General features: G+C 44.0%; 1 protein-coding gene across 1 annotated transcript in view; it reads left to right on the top strand.

Moving 5' to 3' along the window:
- Positions 1-16,131, top strand: part of LOC138455743 (ras-related protein Rab-11A-like) — a 218,987-nt gene that overhangs the window by 127,845 nt on the left and 75,011 nt on the right. The window contains exon 4 of the mRNA XM_069607131.1: positions 14,931-15,011. Within this exon, the coding sequence (XP_069463232.1) occupies positions 14,931-15,011 (81 nt within the window). The remainder of the gene's footprint in view (positions 1-14,930; positions 15,012-16,131) is intronic.

The following is a 16,131-nucleotide window of genomic DNA, read 5'->3' as shown; positions in this document are numbered from 1 at the left end:
AGGCAACCCAGGTAGAGGCGCTACGCCTCCCAATAAACAGCAGTGACGTTCTGCTCCGGGTCCCTGCCCATGCATCCCCAGTAGGGGGGCACATTTCCATCTTCATCCACGCATGGGAAGGGATTACTTCGGATAGATGGGTGCTGTCCAGTGTCCACGAGATACTGTGTATAGAGCTACTGGAACGCCCCTGCAACCATCATCCAAGAGAAGATGCACTCCTTGGAGCACCAAAGAATCCTCCTCAAAGAGATCGTCATTCTTCTTGCAAAGGGCGCAATAGAACTCGTCCTGGGCAACCAGGTAAACAAGGGTATCTATTTAACTTACTATGTGTGCCAAAAAAAGATCTAACAATGCGCCCACTTTTAGACTTGCTCCCTGCAAACAAGTATGTCAAGCCACAAAAATTCTGCATGATTACACTCCAAGAGGTAATACCCCTACTAAAAAAGGGGATTACGTGGCAACATTGGATATGAAAGATGCTTATTTTCATATTTCCATGTTCCCAGCGCACAGAAGATTCTTGCGTTTCAAGGTAGACAGCCAGCACTACCAGTTCAAGGTGCTGCCCTTCAGAATAGCCTCGGCTCAAAGGGTACTCACCAAGATACTGGCAGTGGTGGCGGCGCACCTACGCAGAGAGGCAATCCCAGTATACCCTTACCTGGACAACTGGCTAATCGCAGGGGAAACCCCCGCAATTTGCAGATCCAACAGTCAAAGAACAATCGATGACCTCTTCCAATTGGGCTTCTTAATCAACGATAAAAAAATCAAGCCTGGTGCCAAGCACCTCCAAACTGTTCCTAGGAGCTATCCTAGACACCCAAGAGGGGTTGACCTTTCCATCAGAGGAAAGAATTCGGAATCTGTTGCTGCAAATTCCTCGATACCAGTCCGGTCGGCAGATAAGGGTGCACAAAGCGATACGTTTGCTGGGCATGATGGCATCATGCATTTACCTGGTTCCCCACACGTGCCTGCACATGCGACCCATGCAGGAATGGTTGGCAACAGTGGTCTTGGGCAAGTAGTCCGTGGGACGATCTAGTGGTCGTTTCGCCAACACTAGTACAGAATCTTCGCTGGTGGACAAGAGAATCTTTCAAAGGGGAAACCCTTCTACGATCCAGAAATGCAGGCCGTTTTCACGACTACTACTCCCTGGCAGGGTGGGGAGCTCACTACCTTCACCACACAGCTCAGGGTCTCTGGTCTCACACAGTGGCTCAGAATCACATCAATCTGCTAGAACTTGCAGTCTTCAGAGCGCTTCAGGCATTCAAACCCCTCCTATCCAACCAGTCAGTGCAAATCCTAACAGACAGCACAACAGCGATGTTTTATTTAAACAAACAGGGTGGAGGGGGGGGGGGAGGCACTCGTTCGCCAACTCTGTCCAAGCTTGCCCAGAACATTTGGAAATGGGCGGAAGATTTACCTGTCATCCCAACATGTTCCTGGGGGGGGGGGGGAAATCTCAATTCACTAGCAGATGCTCTGAGCAGAGATCCCCTCCCACAGGAACACTAATGGTGACTACACGAAGTCGTAGAAGAGCTCTTCTCTCAGTGAGGTTTCCCCACTATAGACCTATTCGCCACAGAAGAAAACGGACAGTTCCCAGACTTCGCATTCAGGTTCCCCCAGCCAGGCTCCAAGGGGAACTCTCTATGGATGAATTGGTCAGGGATGTTTGCCTTCGCTTTTCCACCAACCTCTCTGATGAGGAAGGTGGTCAACCAGATAAACGGGGAATCAATGACGCTCATCCTAGTTGCTCCTATATGGGCGAGATAGCCATGGTTTCCACACCTATGCAAACTGGCGGTGTGCAACCCCATCAGACTCCCGTGCTGGTACAACCTACTCTCCCAGCACGAAGGATAGTGCATCCTCAACCCAACTCGTTGAATTTGGCAGCATGCCTCCTGAAGTCAGAGTTCAGCCATCTCAATTTGCCCCAGAGATGTATGAATATGTTAAAAGAATCAAGAAAACCTAACACAAGGCACTGTTATTTTGATAAGTGGAAAAGATTTGTTATTTGGTGCCAGAATAAACAAATCAACCCAGTTGATTGCACTCCTTCCAATATTGTCACCTACATGCTCCACTTAATGGACTCAGGTTTGGTATTTAATTCACTTAAGGTACACCTGGCGGCGCTGTCGGCCTACACCACCTCCCATAACAAGGTGTCATGGTGGAAGGTGCCAGTTGTCAAAGCCTTTATGGAAAGGGTGAAGAGACTCCACCCACCAATTTCTAACCCACCACCAGGGTGGGACCTTAATGTGGTGCTTGCTAAACTCCCAGGACCCCCCTTTGAACCCATGCATAAAGCAAACACTTGACTTATAAAACTGCCTTCTAGTAGCCATTACACCCATTAAGAAGGGTCAGTGAAATTCAAGCTCTGTCAGTGCAGGATCCTTTTTTTACTGTACATAAGGATAAACTGGTTTTATGCACTCACCCTATGTTCTCGCCTAAGTTCATTTCAAAATTCCATGTTAACCAGCCCATTGAGCTACCAGCCTTTTTCCAAGAACCCAAAAGCTCTGCTGAGGTGAAACTCCACACACTAGATGCGGTCCTCTACTACATAGAGAAGACCAGACCGCTAAGAAAGACCGATAAACTGTTCGTCTCTGTAGCTACAGGCAGAGAAGGAGATTGCGTCTCTAAAGGTGCCATCTCTAAATGGATAGTCCAATGTATCCAGCGGTGTTACTCCCTTTCAGAAAAGACACTGCCGTTTACGCCAAGGGCCCACTCTACAAGAGGTACTGGGGCCGCTCTGGCTTTCATTGCAAATGTACCCCTTGACACCATTTGCAAAGCAGCTACATGGAGCTCTAACACACCTTTACTCGGCACTACTGCATTGACACTCCTTCAAAGACAGATACTCAAGTGGGACAAGCGGTTCTAAGACATTTGTTCGCTCATGACCCTTCTCACATCCAACCTCCTTCTAACACTGCTCGCTAATCTATGCACAGCATGTGATCCAAGCAGATTCCACAAGCCTCAGAAGAGATATTTTACTCACTGTAATTGTGTTTCTGATGCTTGTATTGCGTTCTCCCTTCCTCCCCTCTGAGAGAAGGCGCATGGATGCTTGTAGTCGTATCTGCTTGGATACTCTATACTTGCGCTACTTCTCATGCTACCTCATGTCAGAAAAATACAATGAGGGTCGTACACGCATGAGGGATCATGGGTACAGTGGACATCACACTTGGGATAGTATTACTGGCATGCCCTAGTTCGACGCCCCTTTTCGAGTTTCGAAAAACAATACTCCGCAGCTTCTACTAGATGTCTGCCTATGCACAGCATGTGAATCTAAGCAGATGCAAGCATCAGAAATACGATTAGAGTGAGTAATGTATTATATATATTTTTTCTGTTCTTCAGAAAGCACTAGAACAATCAGTTGGACAGCCAGGATTACTCAGAAGGCTTCTCCTGTCTTGAAGGGACTGCCGACATCCACGTTCCTCTTCTTACTCGTTGATTCTTCAGTTCCAGTGGTCTGCTTTTCTTCAGCCTTGGTATCCATGCCGGAAACTAGGCAATCGGCACCAATACACTATTCAAACTGTGGGTGGTGGCTATCCTTTCAGGATAGCTACTCCCCCCCCCCCCCCCTGCCCCCCTCCCCTCAGTTGGAACTGTTTCCAGGCAGGCACAGCAGAGTTTTGGAGTCCTCTCCTGTTTCCTGTCCTCGGACTCACTGGCACCTTGGCGGACTTCATAAAGGGATCCCACCAAGTCAAACCAGGACCTCCCCCACCCTGCATGACAGAAGGAACAAAAAGAGACCAGCGATCTTGAATTGGCGAAAAGAGGTCTCACCATTTAGGGTCAATTGTGACTTTTCTGTACACTACTGTGGCTGTGAGTCCCAACGTAGGCAGCATAAAACCACTGCCACCAGCCATTCAGATAAGCTTGTCACTGTAACCAAAAAGTTACAGGAGGAGTGAGAATGGGCATACAGTGTAGCCCCTAAAATGGGGTGTGCTGATCCCACAATAGAAAAGATAAGGATACTAAATATCCTGGGAAAAGTCGCTGCAAACACCCATCCCAGATGAAGAATTGGAATGCATATTACGACAGATGCAAAAGGTAGCCTTAAATTCACGCTTCAAGCAAATTCACTTCAACTACCTATACCAAACATACTACACGCCCCAAAAAAGGAACAGGCACCACCCAGAGCTGAGCTCTTCATGCGACGGGTGCGGTACACCGGTGGCTAAATTCATGCATCTTACTTGGAGCTGCCCAGCAGTGGCCAAATTCTGGACAGACTTGCTCCATGAAACCGAAGAAATAGGCGAGGTGAGAAGACCCGGTCCAATAGTAGCATTACTTGGGATGACAAAAACCCTGGCACCACCAGTAACGAAACTGGCAAACATGCTATTGGTACTGGCACCAAGGAGAATAGCCATGGCATGGGGATGGGGCCCTGCCCCCACACTAACAAACTGGAGGCAGGACATTCTCTACTGCCAAGAAGTGGAAGCAGAATTCATTAGAACACTGCCTTTGAACGCGAGACCCCCGGACATATGGGGCCCTTGTATCTGCTCTCCACTGCGGATTCCCCTACTGCATCACCAAAACCAACACAAACAACATGCCCATGCGGACTAAGTGCCAATACCAACACACTATTCAATGGAGCCAATAGACTACAAATGGAAACGACAGGAGGGGGGAGGTCTGGGGTGGCGGGAGAGGGGGAAGTAGGGAAAAGGTATTGGCGCAAGTTGTTTGGGCTAGTTTGTATTTTTGTAAAACGATAAATGCAAAAAAAAATTTAAAAAAAAAGATATTAAATATCCGAAAGGGAAGCCCTAAGTGCTCCCAGCAACACTGCAGAGTCTTGTGGGCTGCAAAAGTTAGATGACACAAAACCTTCCTCCCCCTCCAGCCTACTTCTGCAGGAGTCTGTCCTGAAACATTCTGGTTGACAATTACCGTCTTGTGGCCATTGGAGGACTTGACTTTTATGGACTTCGTTGTATCACGGTGCGTCACCCTTTCTCAAATCTCATGCTTGACTTCCTTTGCATCTTGTGCTCATGGTGGCCCTGAATCATGCTGTTCCCATCTTCATCTTGTATCCTGGGTTGCAACATTGTGTTACTGCTGACTTTTGCAATTGTATTCGCTCTCCCCTCTTGCTTCTCCACTCTTTTTGACTGCTTGCTGTGTTCTCTCCTCTCCCTTTCTCTCTTTTCCCATCTCCTCCCCTCCTACCCTTACTTTTTTCAATGCACTTACTCAATCCGAATTGTCCCTCGACCGAGCATGATGGCAACCTCGTCTGTCTCCTCCTCTCCCCCCTCCCCACCCGTCCTTTAGCACTATCTGAAATGTCATCAGGCCTAGTACGATAGTCCTAGTTTTGTTCCTCCCCTCCCTCTCTGAACCCCTCTGCCTCACCTTTGTTTTTCTCCGACTCTACAGGTATGTTGTCGGGCCTAGTACAGTAGTCGCTGGTCTGTTCATTTCCTTCCCACTATTCCCCCTCCCTTATCTATGATTTGGCACTTGCACAATCTGAAATGTCGTCAGGCTGAGTAAGATAGTAAATTTCGCATCCTTACTGTTCATGGCCTGTAAGAACGTCATTGTATTTTCCCTTGTTCCCTCCATTGTCTTGAAGTGCTTTGAAACACATTGTCTATAGGCGCTAGATAAATCTTACTCCCAAGAAAAAGGTATACAGAAATACAAAAGGTTCAAAAAAATAGGGTAAAGGAATGAGGGTGTGGAAAAAGGTTCCCACACATTCAGAACAGACCAAAAATGAAAATATACCCAACTGTCCTTTCAAATAACCAAATAAGCTTTCAAGCATAGCCTTCAAATATTCAATTTGTTAGTTTTCTCAAAAAAGCCCTTTAGGACGTATAATTTAAGGAGTACGATTTTTGTTCTCCACTCGTTAATAGTCTCCATGATTTAGAACCAAAGTTGTTACATATTTGGATACTCGGCTTACTTTTGAAGCACTGATTGAAAATGATAAAACTGATGCAGCACAGTAAACGCTCCAATTAAGGTTAGAGTAAGCATTTGACATGTGGTTGGAGCCCCCATTTTGTTCTCTACTTTGTTCTAGCTCTACTTCCTGCCACATAACCAATGCTATCCCTTCTGTTACCTATTATCAAGCTGCAGTTTTGCTGCACTAGGGATCCAAAATCCAAGTGTCCACCACTACCTCGACTCTGAATACAGAGATCTTGGATTCTGTATAATCTAGCTGAGATTACCAGACTGACCTTTTGGGTTTTTCGGGCTAGCCAAGATTTACTATTAGATCTGGAACTATACAACCTGATTTAACACCAACGCTTCTAGAACTTGTATTCCCTGCCACAAAAAACTTCCAAAATGGAAAACACATTAAGCTTTACGGAAGATCAGAAATTATATCATCCTTGGACCCACCTTATTTAACATGCAAGGAGCCACTCAACTTATTGCAGCAACTACATCAGGGGATGAACTACTCAAACTGCTTCCATACGGAAGTACATGGAAATTTTCTTTGAATATTTGCGAGTTAATCTAGTTCAATGGGTCTGCAAAGAATGAACCCGCTCTTTTTCTGGATGACCCCAAATACATGCTGGGGTTCAGCAAAATTGCGACAAAATGTAGGAGGGACCTTATGGCCCTCGCAATAACAACTGCCAGAAGAATCCACACTAAGATTCAGGAAGAGCTCAAAAAAGAAGAAAAGTCTTAGTTTGGATAATGCAAGGGAAAAATTGAAAGAAATCAATGATACGATGGACCAGTTCACTGCTAAAACACTTGAGAAAAACATAAGAAACTAGCAAAAGACATTAAGAACTGGAAACAGTATACCCCTACCTAAACCCAGACTACAAGGAAATCAAAGACCATGCAGAACCAAGCTGCCACACAAAAACAAAGAAGGAAATGGGTCACATTCTCGGATACCTCTGGCTCGAGCTCTGGGACAGATATTTCTAACATATGCGGCCAGCAGATGTACAACAGAAATGTTCCATATCTGCCCCCCCACCCCCCTTATACCACTGCAACCTTTTTGTTTGGGCAAGAGGGGGACCCAGAGGCCATCTCTGGGGTCCCCCACCAATGCCCATGTTTCACTCCCCCATGTGGAGACCAACCAGAGGGAGGCGACTCAACCGCAGGTAGAACCAACTAAATTTCAAGATATGCCGGTTTTCAACCTATCTGATACTACTTATCAAATGGAACTATCCATCTTGTCTAAAGGACTTTCATATGTCCCCACCAATCCAACGGATTGGTACAAACTGGACAAAGAACTACAATGTTTTTTAAGACTAATACGTCTCAAAATACATTTTCAAGATTCAGACTAAGTCTCAAACTGACAGGCCTACACTTAAAGTCGTCATTCAGCCCCAGTAATAATGACATACCATCTACGGTGATCTCATTTGAAAAATGCATCCGCCAAGAGGTCAGGAAACTGCAGAATGACTCTGTGGCGTAAGGTTTTAATCTATCCAGTGGCGAACGTGAAGCCCTCAAGAACTTGGAAAACAACAAAATATTTATCAAGAATGCTGACAAAGGTGGGGGGAGATTGTGATCCAGAGCACCCAACAATACAAATGGATGGTGGGAATCCTACTCAATGACACAACTAACTACAAAAAACAAAGACCCTACAAGTGAAATAAAGAACCAGATCCAAAAAATAACGAGATATGCCCTCGAACAGGGTTGGATCTCTGAGAAGGAAGAGACATTCTTAAATTCCTCGGAGGGCCGGATTCCAGATTTTTACGCCCTCCCCAAGATCCATAAAACTCCACTATCCCCCTGGGTAGACCAATCGTATCCGGGTGCAGATCCATCCTGGAACCACTATGCCAATTTATTGACTTTTTTTCTTAAACCATTGAGTCAAGCAAACAGCACTTAAAAGATACCATGTCCACCATTGCACTTTTTGTGAATCAAACATTTGACAAATCTAAGGATCTGGTGGTAACCCTAGACATAATCGCTCTATACCAACATACCCCAAGAGGCAGCTCTGGAATGTATCCGCAATCATTTGACCCACCATCTGACACAGGAACGCGTCCCAGTCAACTCCTAGGAATTGGCACTTACAAAAAACGATTTCTTTTGATGAGAACTTCTTCATGCAAACCTGCGGTACCGCCATGGGGGCTGCCTTTGCGCCCAGCCTGGCTGTACTATTCATGTCTGAATTTGAAGAAAAATACATACTCTCTACTCAAAACCCATTCAGGAACTGCATCAGCAGTTGGTATCGCTACATAGATGACATCCTCTTTATATGGCATGGCGATTCTGAACTCCTCCAAGAATTCTACGAATGGATCAACCAAATAACAACGCAAATAAACTTTACTATGAGCTACAGCTGTGATAACATCAACTTCTTAGACCTACGGATACCAACTCGGGGAGATAAACTATCCTGCACCCTGTTTAGGAAGGACACGGACCAGAATACCCTACTCCACTACAACAGCAACCATCACAGAAACCTAAAACAACCTCCCCCACGGCCAATTTCTCAGGTTACGGAGAAACTGTACGGACTCCAACCAGTACAAATCGCATGCAGCTGACCTAGAGGTGAGACTACGAACCATGGGGGTATCCGAAAAATTGATTAGCAACACCAACAAAAGAGCACTATATACTCCATGAGAGACGCTACCGACCCCAAAAAGCTGGAACAACGAAGACCGTCTAACATGCATCACAACCTTCAGACCCGACACAACCAGAATATAGCAAACAATCAAAATTTTGGGCGCTTATACAACTGAGCCTTCCAGATGAACCTACTCCAAGGATGGCGCTCAAACGAGCCAAAAACTTAAAAGAACATCTGACCCATTCACGCCTCATGAAGTCTACACGGTCCACCCTGTGGAACCTGAGGGACCTAACCGGCCACCATCCATGTGGGACCTGTGTGGCATGCAAGTTTACATTAAAAACGAAAACCTTTAAATTGGCAACAAAGACTGAGTACTCGAGCACTTTTCTAACTGCAAAATGTGCAATGCCATTTATCTTATACAATGCCCCTGTGGACTTGGATTTATCAGCCAAACGCAAAGACTAGTTAACAAATGTATCAGTGAGCATCGCTCAAGGATTCGGTGCAAAGTACACAATGCACCCCTACTGTCCCTCTTCTTGGAATACCACCATGGACCTGATGACTTCACCTGGTGGGTCATCGATAAAGTGGATGGTAACACCAACGCAAAAAAAGCATGAAAACACAAGTGTGGTGGCTTTTCAAACTCCAGACCATCACACAAGGACTTAATGAGGCAAATGTACCCTGGGTGTAACCACATACCAACCAGCTCTGAATACTAAATATATGCGGTTCACTGCCTACTCAATATCCTTGTCTGAATCGTATGGCTTTTTTTTTTTTTTTTTTTTTTTTTTACAAGTACTAACATTTGCAGGGCTAACTCATGCCACACTTTGACCACACCTGCAACATGTTTCTTCACTACAAATAAGTAAGCTGTCTCCACCCCCTCCTTCCTTTTTTGATCTCGAATACCAACTTGTTTTCTGGCTGCACAGAACAATGGCCATGGGGCCTAGGGCGCTGCGAATACACGGGGTCCCATTTATAGAGCCTTGCCAAAACCCACACCTACCTCCAAGCCACAAATCTGGGCTTAATGCTGGCTCCAGGTGTTTTTACTATGGGTGGGGGTCCCCTGGCCCCACCTGATTACATGATGCCGGCCCGTGCCCTTTGGGCAATGCCCATTAGTGCTCAGACACCTAGGGGCACTGAGGGACCTGCAGTATGACGCGCCGACGCGTCCCCGGCGGCATTGGCTCTCCATGGCAACTGCCACTCTTACTGAACACTCGGTGCGCATGCCCGGCGGGAGCAACACTGCTTCTGCACACATGCGCACTGAGTCCCAGTACACAGCACACGTTGTATGGACACGAACGCTGGAGAAGGAGCAGCGCTTCCTTTTCAACTCTGGCCATTAGCATGAAATAAAGCAGACGGCCCTGAGGTAAGCTGCCACTAGCTGCAGAGAAAAGTGCATGTCGGCAGTCCATTGGACTATGATAGGCATCTTGTCCTATGTCAAGAACCCCTCCTTTTTTTAACCCTCCCCCACTGCTCCCTCTAATTCTCTTTTCCTTCAAACAGATGAGCAAGATTTGTTACCAGGAGCTCTACATAGCCTCAGCTTTCCCTAAACCTTTTAGAGGACGCTACTTCACTCTGCCCACAACCAACACCAAGGAGCCAAAACGCCTGTGGTTCAAGCCTAAGACTTTACATCCCACCGAACTCCATAGGGGGCTCCTCCCCCTGGCGCAGACCAGCGGTTTGGTACTCTGTGGAAATATTTTTAACCCACTTCAGAGCTGGATACTTCAACTAGCTCCAGCTCTACAGCTAACCTAGAACTATTAGACTAGTTTGCATCCCTTACTCATTTATTTCTCTTTTCCTGAAGACAAAGTGCATGTGCATGAGCACATCCCCTCCATGGATTAATACAAGGGAATATGTGTATAACAATACTGTAAAAGCTATGCAGAACACTGCCTTTATATGTGTAAATGCTGTTACGTTGTCCTTTGGTTATTTCTTTACAAAAATGTGAAAATGATGTAATACTTCACAAAGCAGTACTAACACACCCTTGATTTATACGCTGTGATGTGGTCTAGTACTGTGAAAAACACTACAATATCCATACACCCATTTGTTGAAATATGAATATGTTCGATGTAAATCCAGTCAGAGGATTGGACCTGCTGAATAAAAGCAGCCTTTTTTGAGCACAAGTTATGTCTCAGGATGCGTATGAAATCTAAATCCAGAGTAAAATAAGCCTATTTGGATATTCTGCTTAATTTTGAAGCACTGATTGAAAATGATAAACTGATACAGCACAGTAAACACTGCAGTTAAGGTTAGAGTGTAAGCATTTGACATGTGATTGGAGCCCCCATTTTATTTTCTACAGATTGATAATTGGCCACAAAATATATAATCCTCCACACCAACAAATGCAGATTCCTGCACAATCCTGTAATCTCTGAGTATTTATACTCCTCAACTACTTCAAATTCTAAGCAACCATTTCCCACTCAAATCTAGATTCTCCAGGATAAAAAGAGCTTTTTAGATTTTCCAAAATGTCATGTATTTCACTTAGCCTCTGTATTAGTCCAAGCTGAGTGTAATAATACATTGATTTTATAAACTTTGTCACTTTGGAGTGTAAATGACTGGCAGATCTGTTAATAAAGTTAAACAAAATGTGTGCTAAGAACACCCTTGTTTTAAAATGTAAGCTTTGGTGCAATATGCTACTAGAAGTGAAATCCAAAGTAGAAGTGATCATTTTTGGTCAAAGACATTTGTTTGGCCAAAAGATGCACGATGCGGAGGCACTTTAGTATGTATTTCTCTGCAAGATGCAACACAAGGCAGTTATGAAGGGTAGAACCACCCTTTTAAACAAAAAAAAAGTGCGTCTACCCAGGCATATGTGATCATGAATACCACATGCAAAGGTTTTTGTATCTGTGTCTTGTAAGAATTTCGTCTGACGTTGCTTGGGTGAATCTCTCTCTCCTTGAAAAATCAATACTTCTGCACCATGATTCTGGAACCACTTGAGCGGAATGAATCTCCTTGTATGAAGGTTTTAACAGATAATCCTACAAATGGGGATTGCTTTTAAATTCAATAGCTGTGATCTGGCTGGGGCCTGTGCCATTGATGATTTGGAATGAATTCCGATATGTCACTTGTGTATTTGTTGAACAGTATTGTTTATTTAACATTGTAGTATTTTTGAATGAAATGTAAGCACCTTTTTCAGACTTGCTACCCAAAAGGCTTTTGTCTGCTTTCGTGTGGCATATGCTTTACTCTTTGTACACACTACAGAAAGTAGGCAAACTGCTAGAAACTACCGCCCCCCCAACCTTCCCACATTTATTTTTCCCAATTCTTATGATCCAGTTTTTTTTTTCCGGTTTCACTTTTCCTAAAATATGTAGTCTATTAACAAGATCATATTAGATTACAATTCTATATTTTGTCTTTCAATCTGTTATACCATTTATTGATGCCAACTTTATTATCTTTTTCTAGAACCATTATTTGGTAGCCTTGCTTTTGTTCTCCCTAAATTAGGGGTTAACTTTTAGTCGGAAGGTAATTGAATACGTTCCTGTCATAATAGATTCCATAATTGACAGCATTTTACTGAATTTCGTTGGGGTCCCAGAAATGCTGTTTGACCAATCCTTTCCATTTTCTCACTACTCAATATAACTAACTTTAACCTTGTTAATTGCCAGCAAAGGTGGCTCCTTTCTTGAAACAATCTCAAATTCAGTACTTAAAACATCTGGCGTGATATTATAAATAATTCAGGATCCGTGTGACCTTCAGTTTTTCACAGGGCCCACTTTGCTAGCCTATTTACTACCATCCCATTCAGAAAAACTACGTTGTTAGTAATGCAGAAATGTTGTAAATACCCTTTTGCTTTTTCAACCATGTTTTGCCACAACAAATGTGGAAGATTCCATAGGGCCCCCAAAATCTTCATCCTTACTGACATTTTAGGAGATTATAGCTTTTAAAACCTTCCAGTATTAATACATACTAAAAAAGGGATTAACTGTCCAGTTTGTGCTTAATGGTAATGCATACAAAAAGTATAAACTTTGAGTCTGTCGACTACCTGCTGCTGCTCTTATGTAATTTCTTGCTCAATGGGTAATGGTACCTGTACCACAAATCTTTGAGACCGGGTATCCACTAAGAAAGCACTATGTGAAGTATCCCCGAAAGACTGATGGCATCCTGAGAGAAGAGCCTGAAGTGTGTAGATGTAAAAAGGAGAAGCTGGTGACGTCCCGAGAAATGAGTGACGCACTGCGAAGGATGACCACAGAAGAGAATTCATAGGTGGTATAGAATCTGATGGCGAAGTAAAGAATCGAGAAGGCTTTAATGTGCGGAATAAAGATTGCATGGGTGAAGAGCACTGCAGAAAACTCGAATTGTACAGACGCTGCAACACAAGTAGACTAGGTATTCTAAAGCCTGGCTATACGTAGTATATAGATTGCAGGTGGTGCCACCAACATATATGTATAACATTCTGAACATTCGATCTATTTTAGTAAGCTGGTCTCCATGAAGGAAGCCTGAGAGCGAAGTGTGTATCGCAGCAAAGAATAGGCTTGAATTCGAAGCAAGACCAAGATGCTGTCTGGCTTGATGCCAAGAACTGGTTATCGACTAAAGAACAGTAGAACGTGAGAAGCCGAGGCATCCCTTAAGTTGCAAAGAGCACACCATGAGTGCCAAGTTTCTTAATTCAAGACTATTTAATGCTATAAGAGTGAATTCTTGGTCTCTGATCACGTGAGCTGAGGATGAAAATAGACGATTAGCATGGTGCACGAGATTGAAGATGGCAAGTGCTTGCACTCGCTTTTATTCCCGGAGGCGAGAAGCTACTACAAGGCTGAGTTCGAAGACCATGCGCATGGCAGACTTCAGGCGTGATGAGAGATGTCAGGCTAATTGGGTGTGGAGAGATATGGTCATGTTCGCCCACCAGCACCGGGGTACCAGATTACATGCTGTTAAGAGTGTTCCAGAAGGGTACAAGCGTGCCAACCAATTCTAGAAGGCTGTATAACGAAGAGCCTTATAGTTTGAGCAGTTATTCTCCGTCCCATCCACAGTACGACAGGTTACCTTGAGTAGAAGGGCCTCTAGGGTTCAATCTGATTAGAAACGCATAACGAAAGTTATAAACCAGATGGATGATGTATTTGTATTGGGAAATCCAGCAGATGAACATTTGTGTAACTGGTGGTTATCTCATCATTCTTTATAAATCAGTGTGTTTCTGCTCCTTTTTAATAACTATGGTTTCTGTAATACTGTTCTGTCAGGCTGGTGGAAGGCTCTCGAGTCGGATGGTTGGTGCTCCCGCTTAACATTTTAAGCAGCCATAACTTCTACTAGTTGCCTGTATAGAACTTTGTCTACCGGAGGCCTTTTGAGTGAGTGGAAATAATGAGGGGGCGGGGGAGTCGGGAGGGAGAATAATTGGTTCCATGGGGGGGATAGAGAGTAAAGGATGTGTAAATGATTGTTACTAGGGTATCGCCTGAAAAAACAAATGAAAAAATAACGAAGATGAAAACACTTTTTTTTTTTTTTTAAAATTACTTTTTAATCCCGTTTTTGTGTATTTTTGCACATTTCGAAACAGATGTGGGGAAGGTGGTTGGGTTAGGAATACATGAAGGGGGCGTGGGTTTCGGGGCTGCCGGGGGAGGGTCTCCCACTGCATTACATTTGGGGGGGGAAAAGGGCAAAAAAATCTGGTTTTGTTCTAACGTAGATCCGTTACTAGAAGCTGATTGGTGACCTTTAGGTTATTGCATGTTTCGATCTAGCATCTTTGAGCATTAGGTGTACATTGTGAAATGTGCATTCTCATTTTCACCCACTGCTCCCAATTGAAGTTGTTTTGATAGAACCTTTTTTAGACACATACTTGGTGTAGCGCTGCATATAAACACAATAGCCCATCATGATATTGCCTGGACAACCGTTATGCATTATATGTGGATATTCCATTTGTAATGGAAAAAAGTGACATTTTGGCATTCCCAAGCGGACAGTAAACTGATATTAAAATATTAACTGACTATTGTAAGAGGTCATTTTAACTATTTTCATAAATATGGTTTGTCCTATGTTTTCAAAATTAGACTCTAAAAAAAATCTACTTAACGATTCCCATGTCTGTTTATTTTTTCAGAAAAACATGGTCTTTCTTTTATGGAAACCTCAGCGCTTGACTCAACAAATGTAGAACCTGCTTTTCATAATGTACTTGCAGGTGAGCAAATGGGTTTGAGTACTTTTATTTACTTTCAGAATCCAGCTAACAGTGACCCTGTACATTAGTGGTGAGGTTATCTTTCTTGGTTTCTTAAACTGTTAATGATTTTTGCTTTTTCAGGTTTCCAGCTTTTGCGCTTTGAATAGCTACCATGTCAAACTTCTCTCCATATAAAAGTTTAATTTGATTAAAAGATGTCTGCTATAGTGACCTCATGAAGGGTGCATTATTGCCTGCACCCTAGGGCTGCTTAGAAGTGCATTTTGTGCCGTTGTCCTTAAGAATGCATTAAGACAGTGAGGCGTTAATTTTATTTCACGTAGCATACCTGATTTTAATTTGGTGAGTCTTCTAAGAAGAACCCTAAAGTTACATAATATACTACAAATCCACTTGGTCAGAAGAGTCAAATGGGTACATTATTTATGCTTTAATGTGTTTTTAGGCAAAAAAAGACTTTACAAATAAACCGGAAAATCCTAGTAAAAGAGAATAACATGATAAAATATACACAGAGGGATTCCAAGATGGCGGCCAGCGGAGAATGCGTGAGCGTCACTCCCCACCGAGCCGCATCAGAAGCAGCCAGAAAGGTGGCATTAAACATACCTAAAGCAAGAAATGGATAAGGCACCTCAGAGCGACTATGTGGCAGAGCCACGCGAAGGATAACAATCCATCTTAAGTGACATACAGACACACTATCCAGCCAGCTGACTCTCACCCAGAAGGGGAGCAGGAACCCAGCCGGGGGGAGGCAGAGACACTAGTCGGGCTGGAACGAGGTGAGTGACGCCCAAAGCGAGGGAAAACCCCTCCGACCCAACATATGGCCAGACCATCCGGCAAGCAACTACACACTGAAACAATAAGGCCCCAGACCTCATGACATCTGGAGAACTTAGAGCAGCAATATAAAACCCTGCAGGAAGGAACAAGACTTGGCAGTGGCATCAGGACTAAACAGCCTGGCGTATTGGTAGACGGATACAAAGGGGAAAGGAATTACCAGACTCTAAACTTGTAATCCAAGCAAGGCCAGAATCGTCAGACGCCCTTCCCTCAACGGATCAAAATACAAAATCTGGGAAACAGAAGCTGAACACCAGAGGGGCCA

This window comes from Ambystoma mexicanum, chromosome 1p, assembly GCF_040938575.1.
Source record: "Ambystoma mexicanum isolate Mex_15411 chromosome 1p, UKY_AmexF1_1, whole genome shotgun sequence".
NCBI lineage: Eukaryota > Metazoa > Chordata > Amphibia > Caudata > Ambystomatidae > Ambystoma > Ambystoma mexicanum.
Note: the sequence above shows the minus strand (reverse complement) of the source record. Positions and strands in the feature narration are given on the sequence as shown.